Source organism: Etheostoma cragini, chromosome 9 (assembly GCF_013103735.1).
Source record: "Etheostoma cragini isolate CJK2018 chromosome 9, CSU_Ecrag_1.0, whole genome shotgun sequence".
Lineage (NCBI taxonomy): Eukaryota > Metazoa > Chordata > Actinopteri > Perciformes > Percidae > Etheostoma > Etheostoma cragini.
In genome coordinates this window covers 25,962,181-25,981,182 of record NC_048415.1, presented here as the reverse complement: position 1 = coordinate 25,981,182, position 19,002 = coordinate 25,962,181, and the positions used below count along the sequence as shown (strand labels likewise).

Genomic DNA, 19,002 nt, shown 5'->3' with positions numbered 1-19,002 from the left:
ACACGCGCAGGTCTGATCAATTTATCAAACTAAGGAGCTGGCCCCGGCAGTCGACCACAACCTGAAATTTAGAGGATGCAACATGCAGTCATTGTCATACACTTCAGCCTAGATTGATAGTATTATACGAATACAAAGGTGTCATGCTAGTCAACCAGCTTATTTCTACCTAATGTCCCTCTCCAAAACCACTTCAGAAGAGTAACGTAACAGCTTACTTTCTTTGGTGTTTGTAAAATATTAAGAAAAGAGAGTTTTCATTTTTATCTTCTATGTAGATGCACTCCTCCACAAAATCACTGCAGTGGTATAGAATGATTTATTTCCAAATATTTGTCATCTTTTAAAAAATACATTTGCTTTTTTCATATCGCAATTTATGTTGCAGGGAAAAAAATATTGCAATGTCAGTTTTTCCCAATATCGTGCAGGCCTAGTTAAGAGTCCATTCAGCTTCACAGATATCTCACATAGCTAATGAACAATTCCAGACACAGAACACTTTTTGCAATTTCTATCTCATATCACATTTTTAGTCACTATGACCACCATCGTGGCACATTATACAAGCCCTCCTTCTAGCTCATAATGCTACAGTAGGAGTCATATTTCACATGACCCAGGTGAGTGTGGCTTTACATGTGAAAATGACCATCAAGGCTTTTGTCCCCACTTGCCACTCTGCCAGAGAAGAAAATGCTGTTCTCGCATTTTGGTTTGTTTGTCATGACTTGGCAAGTAATTGATGTCCAATTACTGCTGTGGTTGCTCACCCTCAAAAAGGAGAGAGAGCGCACGACTGTTATAAGGTCAGTGGAGCAGACAGCTCTTCAGAGTCATGTAATTGTGACTTCATGTGAACAGTAAAAACACAGAATCAGCATTAGTCTCACTTGTTGGTGAACATCAAAGCTTGAGATACTTTATCTGTTATGGTCTTGTATCCAGAGCCAAAAACCTCACCTTTTTGGTGTGCTCGTTTTTCTCTCACCCTTGGTCTATAGGAGGCTGGTTCTGGGGGCGAGGCCAAAGGACCAGACTCAATGAGTTTCCAGCGACATGTCCGAGAAGTCAGGGCAGAGCACCAAGGCAAAGGATGGCAAAACAAAGTATGCAACCCTTAGCCTCTTCAACACCTACAAGGGCAAATCTCTGGAAACCCAGAAAACTGCAGGTAAGGCCCTACTATTATTCCCTGTTAGTCTTGCACACTATTGCATGAAACAACGAATGAGTGGACTGTATTTGCAGTAGATGTAAGTAGCTTTTTTATCTTTGTTCAGTTCAGTTGATAGCCGCAATCTAATATAACCTTAGTAAGGGTGACCAAGTGCATTCCCTGACCTGAAAAAACTCAAATGTTGTTTTCCTACTTGTTAAATGTTTCTTCATCCCAGTGGCTGCTAGACATGGGCTCCAAAGTTTGGGCAAAGTTGCTGCCAGCCGGCGCATGCCCCCTCCGGCCAACCTGCCCAGCCTGAAGGCAGAGAACAAGGGAAACGACCCCAACGTCAACATTGTCCCCAAAGACGGTAGTGGCTGGGCATCTCGTCCTGAGGGAGGGGAGGACAGGTAAATTTAAAGCTGTTGCATGTAATGTGTGTGAACATTTACAGAATAACTGGAAGTATCTGAGTTAGAGGAGTTCATCATCCACATCTCAAATCACAAGTGTTGTTGGAAACAGTTCTGTTTTATGTGCCTCAGGCAACAGGAGACACCCCCGCCACAGATCAAACCAGCAGTCCTCCAACCACAAGAGCCTTCTACTGGGGGCAGCCGCTCCTGGGCCAACAGCAAGTCAACACAGCCAGACGGTAAATTTGCATTACACCAACTCATTAAATACATATTACCTATGGTCCTTCCTGGCATTGATGGAGAATGTGAACACACTTTTTCCTACTTGTGTAAAAAAAAAAAAAAAGGCACAATCCTCAATTGGTTTACAGCCCCTAAACGTTGGTCTTCATTTGTCTAAATGTGCGGTTGGATGGGTGCTGTACACCATCTAAGACTTTGTTTTTCTGTAAGTCACTATTTTATATTTAATTTTGGAATTTCTGTGCATATAATTTTCTTGTATTGTACAGGGGCTCCTCGTGTGAGCAGCCATTTTCACCAGGAGTTTCCCAGCTTGCAGGCGGCTGGTGAGGTTGAGAAAGGGGACGGTCAAGAAGAGGAGCCTTATGGACCAGGCCCCAGCCTCAGACCTCAAAGTATGGCCCCACTCAAGCACATAAACATTGTTCGGCGTTCACTGATTGGTTTTTGGTTTGCCTGGTGTTCGAAATCCACAGGCACACAATAAATGTCTCTCCTCGTTCTGTCTGTTAGATGTTGGCAGTTGGCGAGAGGGTGGAGGCAGGAATTTGATAACTGCACCCAGTCCCTCTGAGATGGACAACAGGTCCCCGGAGGAGGGTAGCACGGGCCTTGGTACCTCTACACCACCAGGGGAAGCTGATGAGTCTGGGCGAAACGTAACCACTGATGTTCAGAGGGAGAAGAGGGATGGTAAGGAGAGATTGCCTCCCTCTGCCCTCCCTCAGGCTAAACTTAACGGGGGGCAGCAGCCTCCTGCTGGGGTGCCGACTCACTTTGACCCTGCTTTCAGGAGCATGATGCCACCCTACGTAAGTCACAGTTTGATATTCTGGACCATCCTCATTGGCTGATCATAAGCTACAGTATCTAGTGTTTATTTCTTCTTGAGCCTTTATGATAATTGCTCTTTGTCTTTTTTAGATGTTCCACGCCTATCCACAAATGACTTTGGGCCCAGGACAAGGAAACTTCAGATACCCTGTACCACAAGATGGAACAAAGTGAGTTCACATCTTGGTAGCTAGACCCTACAGACTTGGGTTGAGGAAAAATAAAACCCTCGTACCTCAGTACCTTGTTGTACCTTGAGTTAAATAGAGGCAATTATTCATGTACTAGACGAGGTGCCATAATAAACTTTCCTCTCCATTTATCTCTGTTGGGTTGTCAGGGCTCCTCGTTCAGTACGACCCCAGCAGCATCCCCTTCAGTCCTGGCACCAGGACCCAGACAGACCCTCTATCATCAGCGCAACAGAACTTAAAGAGCTGGACAATTTAGACACTGATGCTGATGAGGGCTGGGCAGGTTGGTAACCATACCTATGAACTTCATCATTTTAACTAACTGATTGGGGGGGGGGTGAGGAGAAGAAGAGAGTCATTGCACAAGTATCTATCAATCCTTTCCCTTGTGTACTTCAGGAGCTCAGATGGAGGTGGACTACACTGAGAAACTAAACTTTAGCGACGATGAGGAGAACCAAGCTGCTAAAGAGAAAAGAGAAAACTGGTGAGTATTTTAATCTCAACTTTTTTTTCTTCCAACACTTACATTGCCTTGCATTCACTTTTAAGCTTTTGTGCTTCACAACACTTGGCTGACAGTAATATGTGACTTGTAGTAAATAAACAAATAAATTGAAAAACAGGTAATGGTATAGTTCAAATGCTAAATGAATTTGACATGTGTAGGTATGTAGTGTGAAACGGACTCAAGAACAGGACAAAATACAATGGACGTCCAAATTTGCAGATTCAATACACCTTTACACACCAACGGTTATTGCATGGCAGTCTTGGGATAAAAGCTGGATGTGAAAGGTGCCAACTAGTTGTTAGAGTAGAACAATTTAGAATTGATTGAAGTTATTAGTGGCAATTTGTGTGCAGTGAAGGCATTTCTAGTGAGGTTTGATGTGTAGCCTGAGGTTGAAGTAGCTTAGGAGTGCTAGTTAACTTGGGAAATCAGTCAGTTGCGATAACCTGTGAAGCTTTTTCCCTAACTATATGGACGTTATTTCCAGGGAGTGGATGGGTAAAGTGGAGCGTATAAGATCTCGGCCACAAGACGGTCAGGACGGCAGGAAGGAGGGTACTGAGGACCGTGGGGGCAATAAAACCTTGTGGGCCGATGGTGATCCCAGAGCGGCATCACCTGGCAGTATGGGGCAGTTCAATAAGTCAGCAGCTCCACAGGACTACCAGGTAAAGCTGAAAATGCCTACACAAGCCTACCAGCAAATGTGTACTGTTTATTTTAAGTCTGTATCTAACTATTTCTCTATTCTACAGGGTGGCAGTCGCTCTGTTAGTAGCGGAGCTCCACGTGTGACCAAACCACAGGCGGCAGCGGCACCCGGTGCCGATGAAGACCCCGAGGCCTGGCGGCAGAAGCGCAAGAAGGCTCCAGAAATTTCTGAAGCTGTAGAACGAGCGAGACGCCGGAGAGAAGAAGAAGAACGGCGAATGGAAGAACAGCGGCTTGCTGCTTGTGCTGAAAAATTAAAACGTCTCAATGAAAAACACCGGCAGGCCACTGAGGGCAAATCTGCCCTTGCTCTGACCACTGACGAAGCAGGAGCTGCCCAAGAGGAAGAGTCCTCATCAGCTCCTGCTCCTGTATCTAGTCTTGTACCTTCAATCCCAGTTTCACAATCGCAGGCCCCAATCATGCAAGCTCCTCTGCCTGAGAGGGTGGAGCTAGACAGGGAGAGGATTGAGCGAGAACCAGAGAGCGTAGAACCAAGTGTAGAGGAGGAGGCTCACTTGCCTCGTCAGCCAAGCCCGCCCCCCATCCAGCGACCTGTGGCCACAGCTCCAGAGTCTCAGAGTGAGGGAGAGAGCTCCGTGGTTGAGGTCAGCCACCTGATGGAGGAGAACCAGGTCGACAGGACAACTGTGCCTATCAGAGACTATTTCAACATAGAGGATAATAGAGGTGAGCTAGCCTGGAGCCATTTTTCTTCAAAGTTGCATGTCATTGATCATTGTACACTTGTTACTGGCGGCTATTCTTTCAGTCATAGATGCCAATACTTTTGGGTTTTGTTTTTTCCTATAGTGGATGAGCCCCACTTGTCGCTGCCTCACATGGACAGCCCCAGTGGTGAGGAAGTCCCTGTTGCACCACCACAGCTGGAAGGAGAGGCAGCAGCTGCTATGCGTCCCTCTCTCACTTCAGGCTATTCCAAACAGTTTCAAAAATCTTTGCCTCCTCGTTTCCTTAGACAGCAGGTAAGGATGTCCACATCTGTCTTCTTGAGTTAATGGGATTTTGTTGCTAAAACATATGGGACTTGTAATTAATTTTTTTTTTTTTTAAGTTAACATAAGAAAATATTTCCTTTTAATTAGACATTTCCACAGTGGACATGTTGACTAGTCACACTAAGTACAGATGTACACTACCAGTTAAAAGGTTGGACACACTTTGCCATTCACTTAAATGAGAAAGTGTGTCCAAACGTTTGAATGGTACTATACATAATTAGTAGTAGTCTGTTACTGTGGGCAAAGGTGCTGTCTCTTATTTGCTTGGTTTTAAGCAAATAGTTATCATAGGTGGCAATTTATTCAGAGCAAGCACTATGTACATGTAGTACATTAAGCCATCAGTACTACATAGACAGACCCCTATCATATAGTGTATACCATTTAAAAACAAATTAGCTTTGTGGATCTTTATTTTGATTTTTTACTATTCCCTGTTGGTTTTGTAGGAGCAGATGAAGCAGCAACAATGGCAACAACAACACCAGAGTGCGGGCTCTGTGTCCCCATCAGGTGGTGGTGGTGGTCCAGCTCCCCAACAGCAGCAACACCGCTCCATGTATCAACCCATTGGCCCCCACCCCCAGCACTTGGCCTCCATGGGGTTTGACCCCCGCTGGCACCTCATGATGCAGTCCTATATGGACCCCAGAATGATGTCAGGACGTCCTCCAATGGACATGTCAACTAACATTCACCCTGGTAGGGAGATTTGTAGAATATGAATGAGTATCGTTGTTTTTAATGTACAGTGCATACGGAAAGTATTCACAGATCTAGAAACTTTAAGGATGATCAGTAGAAACAGAATGCACCTGAGCTCAATTGTGAGATTGATTGCAAAGGCTGTGAATATTCATGTACGAGTGTTTTCTTTGTCTTTTTGTTTTAACAAATTTGCAAAAATCTAATTTTTTAAGTTGTCATTATGGGGTATTTTGTGTAGAATTTGAAGAGTTTTTTTTTTAATGAATTTGGGAACAAGGTTCTAACTTAACAAAATGTGAAGAAATAGCGCTATGAATAATTTCCAAATGCACTGTCCTGACGAGCTGCCAGATGTGCTGGACAACCTTTTAAAGTGTGTCTGTATTGTCCTCTCCAGGGAGAATGACTCCTAAGCAGATTGTGCGCAGAGAGCCTGGTGACAACTCTAGCTCCAGCTCTGACTCCTTTGACCATTTGACCCGACCAATTCGTGACCATGGCCTGCCGTCAGATTCGCGGATGGTATGGGGATCGGACCCATACCCACAGTCGGAGACATTACAGTCTGTAACTCCTCCAAAAGGAAGAGATGATAACAAGGAACCAAGGTAAAAAAATGAATAAATGGCAACATAAGAAGAAGCTGTTATTTCTTTTTGGCACATGACATAATAACAATTTGTTTCTCTACAGGATGGACTCTGGTTTGGATCTGGACAGGGGTCTTCAAGCTATGTATCCCCAGGACCACAGTGCATTGGACTCTCATAAAAGTAACTTTTTCCAGGACCCTACCGAGTCCCTGTCAGTGTTTACCCAGGGCCCAGAGGATGCAACATTGCCTCTAGACAGGGTCCCTGTAGTCCCAGCCTTTGATCCTGAGGAGCCAGGCTTACCCAGTGGGGAAGAAGTAGAAGCTCTTGGTCAAGCTATGCTCCAGAGGAGCGTCTCCCAGGGCTCAAGCCACTCCCTCAAGCTAGATGAACCCAGGTTTGATGTGCCACCCCTGGGAACAAAACCAATAGAGCTACAGGACGCAGGAGAACGGGCTGAGGATAAGCCCCAGAATGAACTCTACCCCCAGGCTGCGGGGACTAGCAACCGGGCTACACCTCCTGCTGATGGATTACACAAACAAGAGAAGCTGCCTCTGCCAGCCCCTATCAAGCAGAAAGCTGATTTGCGTTGGGGTGGAAGATCAGGGCCTGGACGCAGGGAAGGACCAGGGGGAGAGAGACCTGTTCGCAGGTCTGGGCCAATAAAAAAGCCTGTCCTGAGGGACATGAAAGAAGAGAGAGAGCAAAGAGAAGAGAGGGAGAAGCGTCACGAGAGAGGGGACAGAGGAGACCGGTCCAAAAAGGATCAGTCATCCAAAGCTCCTTCTGCATCTGCTACTGCTGCTGCTGCTGTGTCTGAGGGCTCCAAACCTCAGGGTGAGGAGAAGAGAGAAACTGCAGAGGAGACACCAACTGGCCATCATAGAGTCCGAGACTCCCAGCCTTTATCTGGGGCTCCCGCTTCTTCCTCTCAGGAGGAGAAAGCAGACAAACTGCCTAGCAGTGACAAACACCCAGAACCAAAACTGCCCTCTAGGAAAGAGTCCAGTCTTCCTCCACGTGCCTACCGACGAGATGAGAGAGAGAGGGAACGGGAACGTGAGAGGGAGAAGGAAATGGACAAGGACAGAGATAGAGATAAAGATTGGCCTGCAGACTCAAGTTTTAAAGCTCGTGGTAGAGGGGAGTATTACTCCAGAGGACGGAGCTACCGGGGGACTTACGGTGGCCGAAGCAGGGGGGGTCGTGGTCGAAGTCGGGCAGAGTACAATTACAGAGAGCCCCGATCACACTCTGATTTACCTTCTGTTGGAGGTGCTGCCGCCTTTCGCAACAGGGAAGAAAGTGAAACACGCAGCGAGAGCTCAGACTTTGAGGTTATACCAAAACGAAGACGGCGCCGTGGTTCCGACACAGATTCTGAAAGTGAAGGCGGAAGAGAGTCTGCCAGTGATACCGGACCCTCTGACCGTGAGCCTAGCACCAAACCTAGCCGTCCATTGAGACGAGAGCTCCCTGGGGAGGTCCGGTCTGGGCCCCACAAGCCAGGCTTTGGGCCTCCTCACATGGGGGAAAGAGTTGGACCCAGAGGGGACGATGAAAGCCGACCCAAGCCAGGATTCCTTCCTAAAGGAGAGCCTTCTCGGCGAGGAAGAGGAGGACTATACAATAGACGAGGTGGCGCCAGGGAACGTGGCGGGCCTCGCTCAGGCCCTCTTAGACGACCAGGAGCTAGAGAGTCCTCTTCTCAGTGGCCCTGTAAACCCATGGAGACATTCAGGCCTGAGGACACTGAGTGCACACCAAGGTATGACAATCCTGCCGCTGACCGAAGACCTCCCAAGTCTGATGGCAAGAAATTTGGAGATGGGGCTCCTCAGAGTAGTAGAGAAAGACCTCGTCGGTCCAGACCAGCACGGCCCCCGAGGCAAGATAAACCCCCCCGGTTTAGGCGATTGAAGGAGCGGGAGGCTGCAGTGTTAGCTAGTGGGGAAACGGCCCAAAGTCCCCCTGTCCCTCTATTCCCAGTGCCTACTGCTGCTGTCCATAGCTCTGCCCCAAGCTCTCATTCCCATTCCCCAACCTTGTCTAGGGCTCCAGGAGCCCCTGTAACTGTGCCTGCGGAAGTGGCAGCCACTGTGCCTGCACCCGACTTGTCCTCTCCTATAGAAGCACCCTTGCCTGAGACCAGCAGCCCCACCATCACTGCGGTTGGTACCAAGTCCCCTGACTTGTCCAACCAGAACTCTTCCGATCAAGCCAATGAGGAATGGGAAACTGCCTCTGAGAGCAGCGACTTTAACGAAAGGAGAGAAAGAGAAGAAAGGAAAGGAGCACTGGAGGCGGCTCATGAAGCAGCCAGGGCCTCTGCCCCGGCACCTGCAGCACCTCAGGGCTCCTTGACCCCCAATAAAAGCCCTCCTGATGGAGGGGTGAGTCAAAAACGGGAAGGGGCTGCTGCGGCCAAGAGAAGTTTCTCAAATCAGAGGCCTACCGAGAGACCGAATCGTAGAGGCAATAGTGGGGCCAAACCAGGCCGGAGTTACGCAGGGGGCAAAGGGGAGAGGAGGGGCGGGGCCAAAGCTGGTCGCAAAGGGTGAGTTTGTCTGCTTACGTAGTTGACTCAAACAGTGTGGTGTATAATAATACGGCAAGTTTGTTCAAACACAAACCTTTTGTGTGGCCTTTTTCATAATAAATAGTTGCTCTGCTGAATCTACATACTTCAGTAGTGTTAAATTGTCTACATTGGCCTTGGCTGTTGAATTCTTTTTGATTCAATTGATTACTTTAATTTAGTGTGCTGTAAAATAAACAAAAGGCATAATCTTTTGCACAAATCTTGTGTCATTACAGAATTCATTTACATGTTGACCACCACCACACTGTTGTTCTTACCAAAATTAAAAAGTGTCACTAAGTCTCTCCTGCCTCAATCTTTTTTCTGTCTTCAACATGGGTTTCTGATACAAACAGCCCTGCAGCCCAGCAGAACTCAGATGGGACAGCACAAACAGCTGGAGGACCGTCCCAAAGGCCTACAAAGGACCAGTCAGGCCGTCGTAAGGATGAAGCCAAACAGGCCGCCAAGAAGCCCAAAGAGAATGCTCTTTCTCAGTTTGATCTTAACAATTATGCCAGTAAGTAAACAGTTGAATTCTCAGCTCTTACCGATAAACCAGGAATCCATACCTGGCTCTCGCTGCTCTTCGCTTGCAAACTGACTGGAAACGGATGTGCTTTTGTCCCGTCAATTTAGGTGTTGTGATCATTGATGACCACCCAGAGGTCACAACTACAGATGACCCACAGTCCAGCACCAATGATGACGGCTTTACAGAGGTAGTCTCCCGCAAGCAACAAAAACGCCTGCAGGACGAAGAGAAACGGAAAAAGGAAGAGCAGACTACTCAAGTAAGATGAGGGATAACCTGTGCCATTTAGAAAAAAACAGCAGCAATGTAATACTTTCATGATAATGAGCTATACTTCTTTGATTCAGTATAATCTCTTGATGGCTTAAACTGTGCTCCTGCAGAACTGGAGTAAAAAAGGCTCTGGTGAAAAGAGCAGGGGAGGCGGAGGAAAGCTGCCCCCAAGATTTGCTAAAAAGCAATCATCCCAACAGCAGCAACATCAGCAACAACAACAGCAGCAGCAGCAACATCAGCAACAGCAACAACAACAACAGCAGCAGCAGCAGCAGCAGCAGCAGCAACAGGCTTCACAGTCTCAGCCTCCTGTAGTCCCCACATCTCAGGCCCAACAGCAACCCCCTATTTCGGTTCCCCAGCATCCTCACCTTGCCCCCTCCCAGCCTACTGCGTCCCTTCAAACTCGGGAAGGAACAGTGGCTCCACTTTCCTCCATCCCCCCTGCCACTGTGGACTTTACCTCTAAGAGCCTACCTCCCGCACCTACGCAGACACACAGCACTCTGGGTACAGAACTGTGGGAGAACAAGGTAGCAAGCGCCACTGTCCTTCCCGATGTCAAGAAGCGTGAGTGGATTAGTTAATTATCGTTAAAGATGTTTTAAATTTGTCTCGACTTGTGAATCTCATAATGCAGGAGTGAATTTATCAGCTAGCTCTTGTCTAATATACATAACGTGTATATTCCAGTTGGTCCAATCAGCCCTCCCCAGCCACCATCTGTGAGTGCCTGGAACAAACCTCTTACCTCCTTTACTGGCACGGTCTCTTCTGAGGTATGTTGAATGTGTCCGTCTCACCTGTTGTTGACTGTATGATCCTTTTGCTACATGATAAACCATGAAAACATTGTGTTGTTTTCAGGGTGTGAAGCCTGGAGCAGACGGCAGTGCGGAATTGGCAATAGACAGTATTCAGTTTGGTGCACCATCATCTGCAGGCAGCACTGACAGTGATGGAGTTCCAGCGATGCTAGAAAGTGTCTCTGAAAACAAACTACCTGCTCCCAAAGAACAGAGACAGAAACAACCTCGAGCTGGCCCAATCAAAACACAGAAGGTAAGCTTAGCTGTGGCGGAAACTCACGGTTTAAAACTGTTGTTGAAGAACACTGATTCCTATTCATGTAAATGTTTAATCTCTCCTTCTCCCCAGCTTCCTGAAATGGAACCAGTGGAAACCAAGGAGTACAAGCCAGGTCCCATTGGTAAAGAGCGCTCTTTAAAGAACCGCAAGGCCAAAGACGCACGTGGAGGAGAAGGCGAGGGGATCATGGAGGGAGGAGTCCCTGGTGGAGGTGTCAGTAGAGCCACAGACTCAAGTCCTCCCACCAGTGACACCACAGTACCAGAGCTGGGAGGAGACATTGAGGGCATGATCACAGTCCCTTCAGCAGAGTATAACAGTAACTCTAAGGTAAATCAGCGTCCCATCACCAAACAGCTAGGCTTTCTTTTTTTAATCATACTTTTATGATAGTTGGATTTAGGTAAGCAATCATTGTACCTTATAGGTGTGTAATACATTAAGCCCGGAACAAGGAACAGAGAACAATAAAAAAAAAAAGTAGTATTGCGGCAGCATTGCATGTTTGTGTGTATTCTGAATTTATGTCTTTTCCTCTCAGGAGTCCGTCACTGACTACACCACCCCCTCCTCCTCACTGGCTGACAGTGTTTCTACAGGAGTAAACAAAATAGAAGAGAGTTTGGTAGCAAATGTGAGTAAACATCCCCTGTAGCGCTTTCTTTTTTTAATTTGAAGAGATGTGTCCTACAGTTGTAATAGATAATCAAAGCTGCAACGGACGGGCCCTCACCATCACCAATGAAAAAGGAACTCTACTGAGTTCAGTGGTGCCTCAGACAAAAGTCTGTCAAAACGGTCATAAGAAATGAAAGGGGCGTGGCTTAAGCATAGGGGGTGGGCCAGACAATGACAATCATGAAGAAACTCTACCTTAAAATAGGTCACCAGTTATGAAAGGGGTGTGGCTGAAGCATATGGGGCGGGCCAAAACATCACCAATAAAGAAGGAACTCTGCTGAATTCAATGATACCTCACAAGACTCTACCTTAAACGGTTGAAAAGCATAAAAGGGGGATGTGGTCTACGTTCATGGACGTGGTTAACCTATAGAGGGCGGCTCAGTATCACATGCAGACTAGTCATAAGTTTCATGTAAATCGGATGTTTGTCATATAAAGGGGATTTCTTGTTGCTTTTCTAACGTGACAAATAACAGGCAGATATGACAATGTGAAGTTACAAAAAAGTTTTTGTTCATCAATAAAAACGCAAAATAGCCAGCACGTATTTTGTTTTTCAGTCTGGGGTTTATTTTGTACACTGCACACAGTGTTCAAAACCTAAACTTATTCCACCAACTCTGTCCATCACCCAACATTATTTCTAAATCTCTGTGTGAACCTGGCCCAACCCGTCTGGTCCTGTCGGGCTCGGTTGGGGTATCCATCCTCTAACTCCCACACAGTTTAACAAAAAGTTTTTCTTTTTAATAACTTTTCATCTATAAGGTGTTGAGATGGTACAGACCGAATTTGAAGTCCGTCAGATGAAATTCCAACTATTTCAAAAACCTTTTTTAAAATTTTAAAAGGACTATGCGTGTGCAAAGTTTGAGTTTTTGAGTATGATAAGGTCCCTAAAAAGGTGATTCATTGCGCGGAAGATAAGGAAGGAATAATAATTCCTTCAGTTTCAATAGGGCCTTTGCCACTCGGGCCCTAATAAAAATGCTGTAATCCTAAACACTTGGTATTATAAAAATACTGCTTTGGGGTTTTTACGATGTGTTTCAGGTGGCGCTACCCCACGCATTGCCTCTTCCAAGACGAGAGACCCTGCAGCAGAGCTCCAGCCTCAGCACTGTATCTCCTGCAACTGTTGACCTAACGCTAAAGGTACACTGAGAAAGTAACACTGCTTGTTGTGGGCTGTGCTTACCAAAAAAAAAGAATAAAGTTTCAAAGAAACCTTACCTAAACACTGTCCCCTCCTCAGATGGAATCGGCTCGTAAGGCGTGGGAGAACTCCCCGAGTCTGGAGAAGAACTCTCCAGTCACTTCCTCTTCCTCCCCAATCACCTCCTGTACATCCTCGTACTCTACCTTCTCCTCCGCCTCCATACCACAGATCCCTGTGGCTTCTGTTACCCCCAGCACCTCACTGTCAGGTAAAAGAACTCCCAGTTAAGATCTTCTGTATATCTCCAACAGTGTTCGGTGTTAACACCTTGTTTGCCCCTCCCAACACTGCTCTGACATTCTACGGTACTCTGCTTTAATGGTATATTTGTTTGTTTTGGGATTTCCCCTTGTGGTCTCCAGGCATTCCCTTATGATCTCTCGTATTCACCATGTGTCTATCTCCACCCTGCAGGTTCTGCTACCTATACAACATCATCCCTCAGCACCAAGACCACCACAGCATCTGACCCTCCTAACATCTGTAAGGTGAAGCCCCAGCAACTGCAAGGTGGAGGTCTGTCGTCCTCCAGCAGCAGCGGTAGTAGCAGCAGCTTCTCTCAGTTGGGCTGTGTGACTACCCTCCTGCCCCAGCAACAGCAGACCCCACAGGTGTACGTCTCTCAGTCTGCAGCAGGTGAGAGAAACACTGAACCGAGACGGAGGTTATGTTACACATTGGCTGCATTGAAATGATCAAGTGGAAGCCATTTGTTCTTAAGACATATTCATCTATTTGTTTTTTTAATATCAAATTTGAACACCAACCTCTTTATTTTTTTATAGCCCTGATATTTAGTTTCAGGTTTGAAGAACCGTTCACTATTAGAGCCCGACCGGTGAAGGGTTTTTAAGGCCGATGCGAATATTTAATTATTTAAAAATCTGAGATATATATCTCCAGAAACAAGTTACAAAACAGATTTCCCTTACATTAGGTATTTGTAATATGATTAAAATATGACTTGTTTTATTGTCACAACAGAACAGAGGAACAACAAAATGTATTAAATTTCTGATAAATAAAATGTATAAAAAACAAACTTGAGATGTGAAACTTAAAGTCCTTTGACCAAAATCACATTAACAAAAAAAATCAGTGTTGCCAACAGATGACGTTGTAGAGCGTCCTCTGGTGGACAGACTATACAACGCCAACACTCATAACATGGTTGACAGTCCTTTTTTTTAAATTTTAAAATATTAATTCATCAGAATCATTTATTTTTCATTAAATGACTCTGATGAATGAATATTTTTTAAAGCATTATAAATACTGATAGATCGGGAAACACCTAATATCGGCCGGGCTCTATTCACTATGTTAATGATAACTAATATGTAAACCCTTTTATGTCGAGGTTCTGCAGCTCAGATTCCAGCCTTCTACATGGACACTAGCCACCTCTTTAGTACCCCCCACCCTCGCTTGGCGCCTCCCTCCCTAGCGCAGCAGCAAGGCTTCCAGCCTGGCCTCTCACAGGTAGGGGTTTCAGTTGGTCAGTAAAATGCTGCAGGAATGTCTTTTTGAGACTCTTTATGTTTGAGTTGAATCTACCTGTCTGTGTTTTTCCACCTTATAGCCGACAGCAGTCCAGCAGATTCCCATCCCTATCTACGCTCCACTGCAAGGTCAGCCACAACATCAGCACCAGCACCAGCACCAGCATCAACATCAACATCAACATCAACACCAACACCAACACCAACACACGCACCAGGCTCAGCTAGGACTCAGCACTGGTCCTCCAGTCTCCCAGCCACAGGACCTGTTCAGCTCCTCACTGCAGCCATACAGGTAACACCCAACAGCCATGCATTCAGTTCTCTGCTCCAAGACACAGCTGAAATATACAGTACTGCTGTGTCCCTATTTTGAGGTACCCTTGTTCTCTCATCTCATCCTGGTGTCCTGATCTGTCTTCAGGTCCCAGCAGGCATTTATGCAGAGCAGCCTGTCACAGCCCTCCATGATGCTGTCAGGACCATCCCTGCACAGCTATCCCGGCGTGCAGCCACCGGAGCTGGGCAAGCCTCAGTCTAATCTGACCTATCAGCAGGCCTCTTCCACCCAGCACATTCCCATTCTGTTTGAGCCACAGCTCAACCAGCCCTCTGGCATGGGAGGCTCCCAGCTCATTGACACACACCTGCTGCAGGTAGCCAGTCTCTTCGCAGAAACAATTTCACTTTACCATACAATGTTGACTAACATTTTGTCATGCTGACACCTGGACTTAATTTGTTTTGTATATGTTCCATCTGACATAGTTGTCTTTGGTTCAGGCTCGACAGGGGATGAGTCAGCATTCAAACATGTACTCGGGGCAAGTGCAACAGCATGGCCAGAGTAGCTACTATAGCAACACTCAGTCGCCTAGTTCTGCGATGCAACAGGTAAGCTACATGCCGACATGATAATAGACACTAAATGTTTATTCACTTTCCAGTGTTGTGAAACAGAAAAGTAGCACAATTTTCTGTCAACTGACAAAGTGGGGAATCGTTTTGGTATGTAACAGTTCGGTGGCTTAATCTCTCTCTCCAGGTGACAGTCCCTCTGCCAAGTTCCCAGTTGTCCCTGCCAAACTTTGGCTCTGGTGGAGGCCAGCCCCTCCTGGCGCTGCCTCCCACTCCTCCCCAGGCCCAGCCCCCCAACATAAACCGACAGCCCCCGGTCTCCCAGCCTTACCGAGGCATCATGGGCCCCAACCACAGCATGATGCAGCCTCCAACCAGCAAGGTACTGGATTATATGGATGTGTGACTCTGACACACACAGGCTGATTGTATTATTTATAATTATGTTAATTATAAAAGTTGTAGCAGTTTTTTTGTGTTGGCACTTTGCAGATGGACATGGATCTAAAACTCTTTGGCAGTGGTATGGATGTAAAGCCCGGAACCCCTCCTATCGGCGCCAGGAGCACTACACCCACCTCCAGCCATTACAGGTACAGCCCATAAGTTCACATACTATCTGGCAGACAGGCATTCCTAAAAGCCACACAAAGCACACGTTTTTTTATGTAAATATATGTGTATGCACAAGCTGCACCAAAAACGTTTTTCATAAGATGTTTGTTGCTACACAGTGTCAAGTGTGGTTCTAACCCATTGCGTGTTATGTTGATACACGTGATTTCATGAAAACCCTCTCCTCTGCCTGCAGGGCCAGCTCCACATCTCCTAGCAGCCAGTCCAGTAAGATCAACAGCATGCTTTACCAGAAGCAGTTTCAGGCTAGCTCTGCTGGCATGAGAATGACTCAGCATTTCCCTGGCCAATTCAACCCACAGGTACAGCAATAATCATAAAACTTTTTTTTTTTTTATTGCATTTATATAAAGCACTGGTTATTAGCACAAAAGGAAATGGTCAACCATCTATTTATTATGAATTTTCTTTCTCTTGATGTCAGATTTTGTCCCAGCCCAACATCGTCTCTCCTCTGGTTCGACCTCCTCACGTCAACTCGTTTGCTGGAGGTGTCCAGCGCTCTCCCATGGGCCCTCCAATGTCGGCCAATGTGGGTGGCGGTCTCATGCCCCATCCTCGACCTCAGCATCCACAGCACAGCCAGCACACTCCCCGAGGACCTCCTGGTCCCTCGCTTGCTCCCAGAGGCACCCAGGCAGCTCTGAAGGCTGAACAGGACCTAAAGGTCTGGGTCCCTCTTTTCTCTGCCAATTCTGTGCATCGGTTTTATTAACTGGCCAGTTAGATGATGACATCTTTCAGTGATAGGCGACTTGTCTGATTCGATTTTTGCTCTATCACTCTATAGGCAAAGCAGCGGGCTGAGGTGCTTCAGTCCACTCATAAGTTCTTCTCAGAGCAGCAGCAGCTCAAGGCCCCGCATGTCAGCAAAGTGTCTCGGCTTGATCAGGTGGGGAAAAACCCGCTCGACATCTCTGCCCTGAACCACCAGGCGATAGGCGAGCGCCCAGATTCTGACAAACCCCCCATCTCCATGTCCATCTCCACGGCCAAGCCCATACGGACCGGCCCCATAAAACCGCAGGCCATCAAACCAGAAGAGGGCAAGTAAAGAGCTGCAGAACCTCTTCAGATGACAATATGATGGATGGAAGACAGGAAGAGAGAATCGAGCCCCATTCACTCGGTCACCACCTCATATCAGCCCTGGGGAACAATGTGTGGGAGGACGATGAGTTGGTTGTAGTGGTTACTGAGGGTAGGCACTGTCCTGCGTATACATGATCCTCTTCCTCTTCTTTCTTCCCCCATCATGTCCCACCCGTAGTTGGCGGCGTTTGAGTTGAATTCTTTCATATTTAGATGCCGATAAAAATGGCTGCACAAGTTGATCCGTAGAAATCTACTGAGACAGTAGACAAGAGGAGCGCTGGAAAGAGAAAATTGAAATACTTGCTGCTGAGTTTGCCATTTTTTTTTTATTTTTTATTTTTTTTATATATATATAGCTCTTGATTTCTGTTCCTTTTTATTTTTATCCCTCAAATAGGATCATGCATATTATAGGAGCGACCTGTTTTTGTTAATGAAAGAAATCAGTTTTGTTTTTGTAGTCCAAACAATCTTGTTAAGGAGAGGTCATTTTAGTGACGACAACTTTTTGTTGGCCGATCTCCCATCATAGCTAATCCAGCAATATGTACACATGGAAATGCACCTCAAAATCACACACACACACACACACACACACTCACACTCATACTCAACGGTTTCATCCACGGTTACCAGAAATTCATTTTAGTTTTGACAGAATGGAAATGTGAAAATTACAGCAGTTGACTGAAAGGATTTATTGATTTATTGTGAGCCTTTTGCTCCTGCCTTCTGCTCTCATCGCCCTGCCTGAGAATTGCGTGCGTGCGTGTTTGCGTGTGCGTGCTTGTGCGCGTGTGTGGTATAAAGGGGGGAAGCTCGTAGCTGGACTCTCCTGTATATTTAGCCAAGAGGTTAAAGCAGTGCAGAGATGATGTCGCAGCCTTTTAGGGTCGCTGTTGCCGTGGCAGCAGAGTTCAGTTTGGATTCACAGGATTACCCGGATGATGAATGATCACTACATACAGCTGTTCCAGTTGTCACACACAACCGTCTCACTGCGTCCTCACCCATCCTCCTTGTCTCACAAACACACACGTCACTGTAAAGCACCCCAACCTGCTGCTATTGACTGATATCAGTGTCCGTAGCTAAAGGAAAGCAGGATATGGCTATTTAGAGGAGGAATAGAAACGGTGAGTCGATTGTTGAAACGGAAAACTGTGAGTGGGTGTATATCAACCCTCCACAGGGAGAACAAGCTGAGAAGCCTCAAGTTCAGAAGTGTTCGGGCATAAGGACACTTGTTGTTTTATTGTCTTTTACTGATGGGAGCAATCAGTGCTGTTTTCTGTCTCTGCCTCATCTCCGCTGGCTGTCCCACCCACATCTTTCATCTCGGGGTTGTGGCGACGAGGGTCCTTCAGAAATGTACAGTAGTATGCACCCTGAGGCGGGGGAGGGCGTCGTCCTCACCGCTACCCTAGCTGGGGGAAGAGTCCTTGCTCTAGAGGAGGGAGGGATGGATGGATGAGGGAGGGTAATGAATTTATTTTCTTTTTGTTGAACTTGTACAGGGGTTTCATCGCTGTATTAAAATATGTACGGTCTTATTTACATTCTCTTGGTTTGGTTACAGAAACTAATAAAATAATATACTGTTATGTTTTTCAGTGATGCCTGTTTTGTCTTCCACAATTCTTTGCTTTTTGGATTTTTGCTCCACGTCAGAAGCAGACTCGGCATGGACTAGGTCCTCCCACTAGGTGTCACTACAACACTTACCAACTTCACTTGGCGTTTGAGTGCTTGGATACAAAAAATCTAGTAATGCAATACTTTGCTACCATATTTAAAAGAGGGGTCCCACATAACGGGAACCACATAACTTTTCTGATGGCTTATTAGAAAGTGATGCCGCTTTTTTTTAAGTTCATGACGTTATTAATGACACAGCAGCCAAAGATGTTTTTGACAGCCTGGCTATCCGGAGGTTATGAATGACCTCTAATTGATTTATTTTTGAAATATTACTTTACAGTCTCGTGACAACTACGTATCTCCAAAAAGTCCACTTTCATGAGCTGAGGAAAACTGGCCCAGTTCCAACTTTGGGACAAAGCATTATTTATTTTTTTAAGAAAATCCAGTGGAGTTATTGTTAATCATCCTTTTTTTTTTTTT

General features: G+C 46.2%; 1 protein-coding gene across 7 annotated transcripts in view; it reads left to right on the top strand.

The window, feature by feature from the left end:
- The window catches only part of prrc2c (proline-rich coiled-coil 2C), a 26,797-nt gene extending 8,315 nt beyond the window's left edge, over positions 1 to 18,482 (top strand). Inside the window, exons 2-35 of one of the 7 annotated variants that reach the window (XM_034880552.1) lie at positions 1,005 to 1,174; positions 1,398 to 1,572; positions 1,708 to 1,817; positions 2,094 to 2,219; positions 2,338 to 2,636; positions 2,749 to 2,828; positions 2,990 to 3,135; positions 3,252 to 3,339; positions 3,854 to 4,034; positions 4,122 to 4,767; positions 4,891 to 5,063; positions 5,549 to 5,801; positions 6,205 to 6,415; positions 6,501 to 8,960; positions 9,341 to 9,504; positions 9,624 to 9,778; positions 9,903 to 10,365; positions 10,489 to 10,574; positions 10,663 to 10,857; positions 10,954 to 11,214; positions 11,426 to 11,518; positions 12,622 to 12,723; positions 12,824 to 12,995; positions 13,202 to 13,423; positions 14,148 to 14,269; positions 14,370 to 14,454; positions 14,491 to 14,584; positions 14,714 to 14,945; positions 15,058 to 15,183; positions 15,335 to 15,529; positions 15,640 to 15,740; positions 15,959 to 16,085; positions 16,208 to 16,450; positions 16,574 to 18,482. In XM_034880552.1, the coding sequence (XP_034736443.1) occupies positions 1,060 to 1,174; positions 1,398 to 1,572; positions 1,708 to 1,817; positions 2,094 to 2,219; positions 2,338 to 2,636; positions 2,749 to 2,828; positions 2,990 to 3,135; positions 3,252 to 3,339; positions 3,854 to 4,034; positions 4,122 to 4,767; positions 4,891 to 5,063; positions 5,549 to 5,801; positions 6,205 to 6,415; positions 6,501 to 8,960; positions 9,341 to 9,504; positions 9,624 to 9,778; positions 9,903 to 10,365; positions 10,489 to 10,574; positions 10,663 to 10,857; positions 10,954 to 11,214; positions 11,426 to 11,518; positions 12,622 to 12,723; positions 12,824 to 12,995; positions 13,202 to 13,423; positions 14,148 to 14,269; positions 14,370 to 14,454; positions 14,491 to 14,584; positions 14,714 to 14,945; positions 15,058 to 15,183; positions 15,335 to 15,529; positions 15,640 to 15,740; positions 15,959 to 16,085; positions 16,208 to 16,450; positions 16,574 to 16,837 (8,565 nt within the window). In that variant the 5' untranslated portion in view covers positions 1,005 to 1,059 and the 3' untranslated portion in view covers positions 16,838 to 18,482. Of the gene's footprint in view, positions 1 to 1,004; positions 1,175 to 1,397; positions 1,573 to 1,707; positions 1,818 to 2,093; positions 2,220 to 2,337; positions 2,637 to 2,748; positions 2,829 to 2,989; positions 3,136 to 3,251; positions 3,340 to 3,853; positions 4,035 to 4,121; positions 4,768 to 4,890; positions 5,064 to 5,548; positions 5,802 to 6,204; positions 6,416 to 6,500; positions 8,961 to 9,340; positions 9,505 to 9,623; positions 9,779 to 9,902; positions 10,366 to 10,488; positions 10,575 to 10,662; positions 10,858 to 10,953; positions 11,215 to 11,425; positions 11,519 to 12,621; positions 12,724 to 12,823; positions 12,996 to 13,201; positions 13,424 to 14,147; positions 14,270 to 14,369; positions 14,585 to 14,713; positions 14,946 to 15,057; positions 15,184 to 15,334; positions 15,530 to 15,639; positions 15,741 to 15,958; positions 16,086 to 16,207; positions 16,451 to 16,573 lie in introns of all 7 variants that reach the window. The other 6 variants (XM_034880553.1, XM_034880548.1, XM_034880554.1 and 3 more) reach the window with 6 other exon arrangements.
- Positions 18,483 to 19,002: the final 520 nt, after the last annotated feature.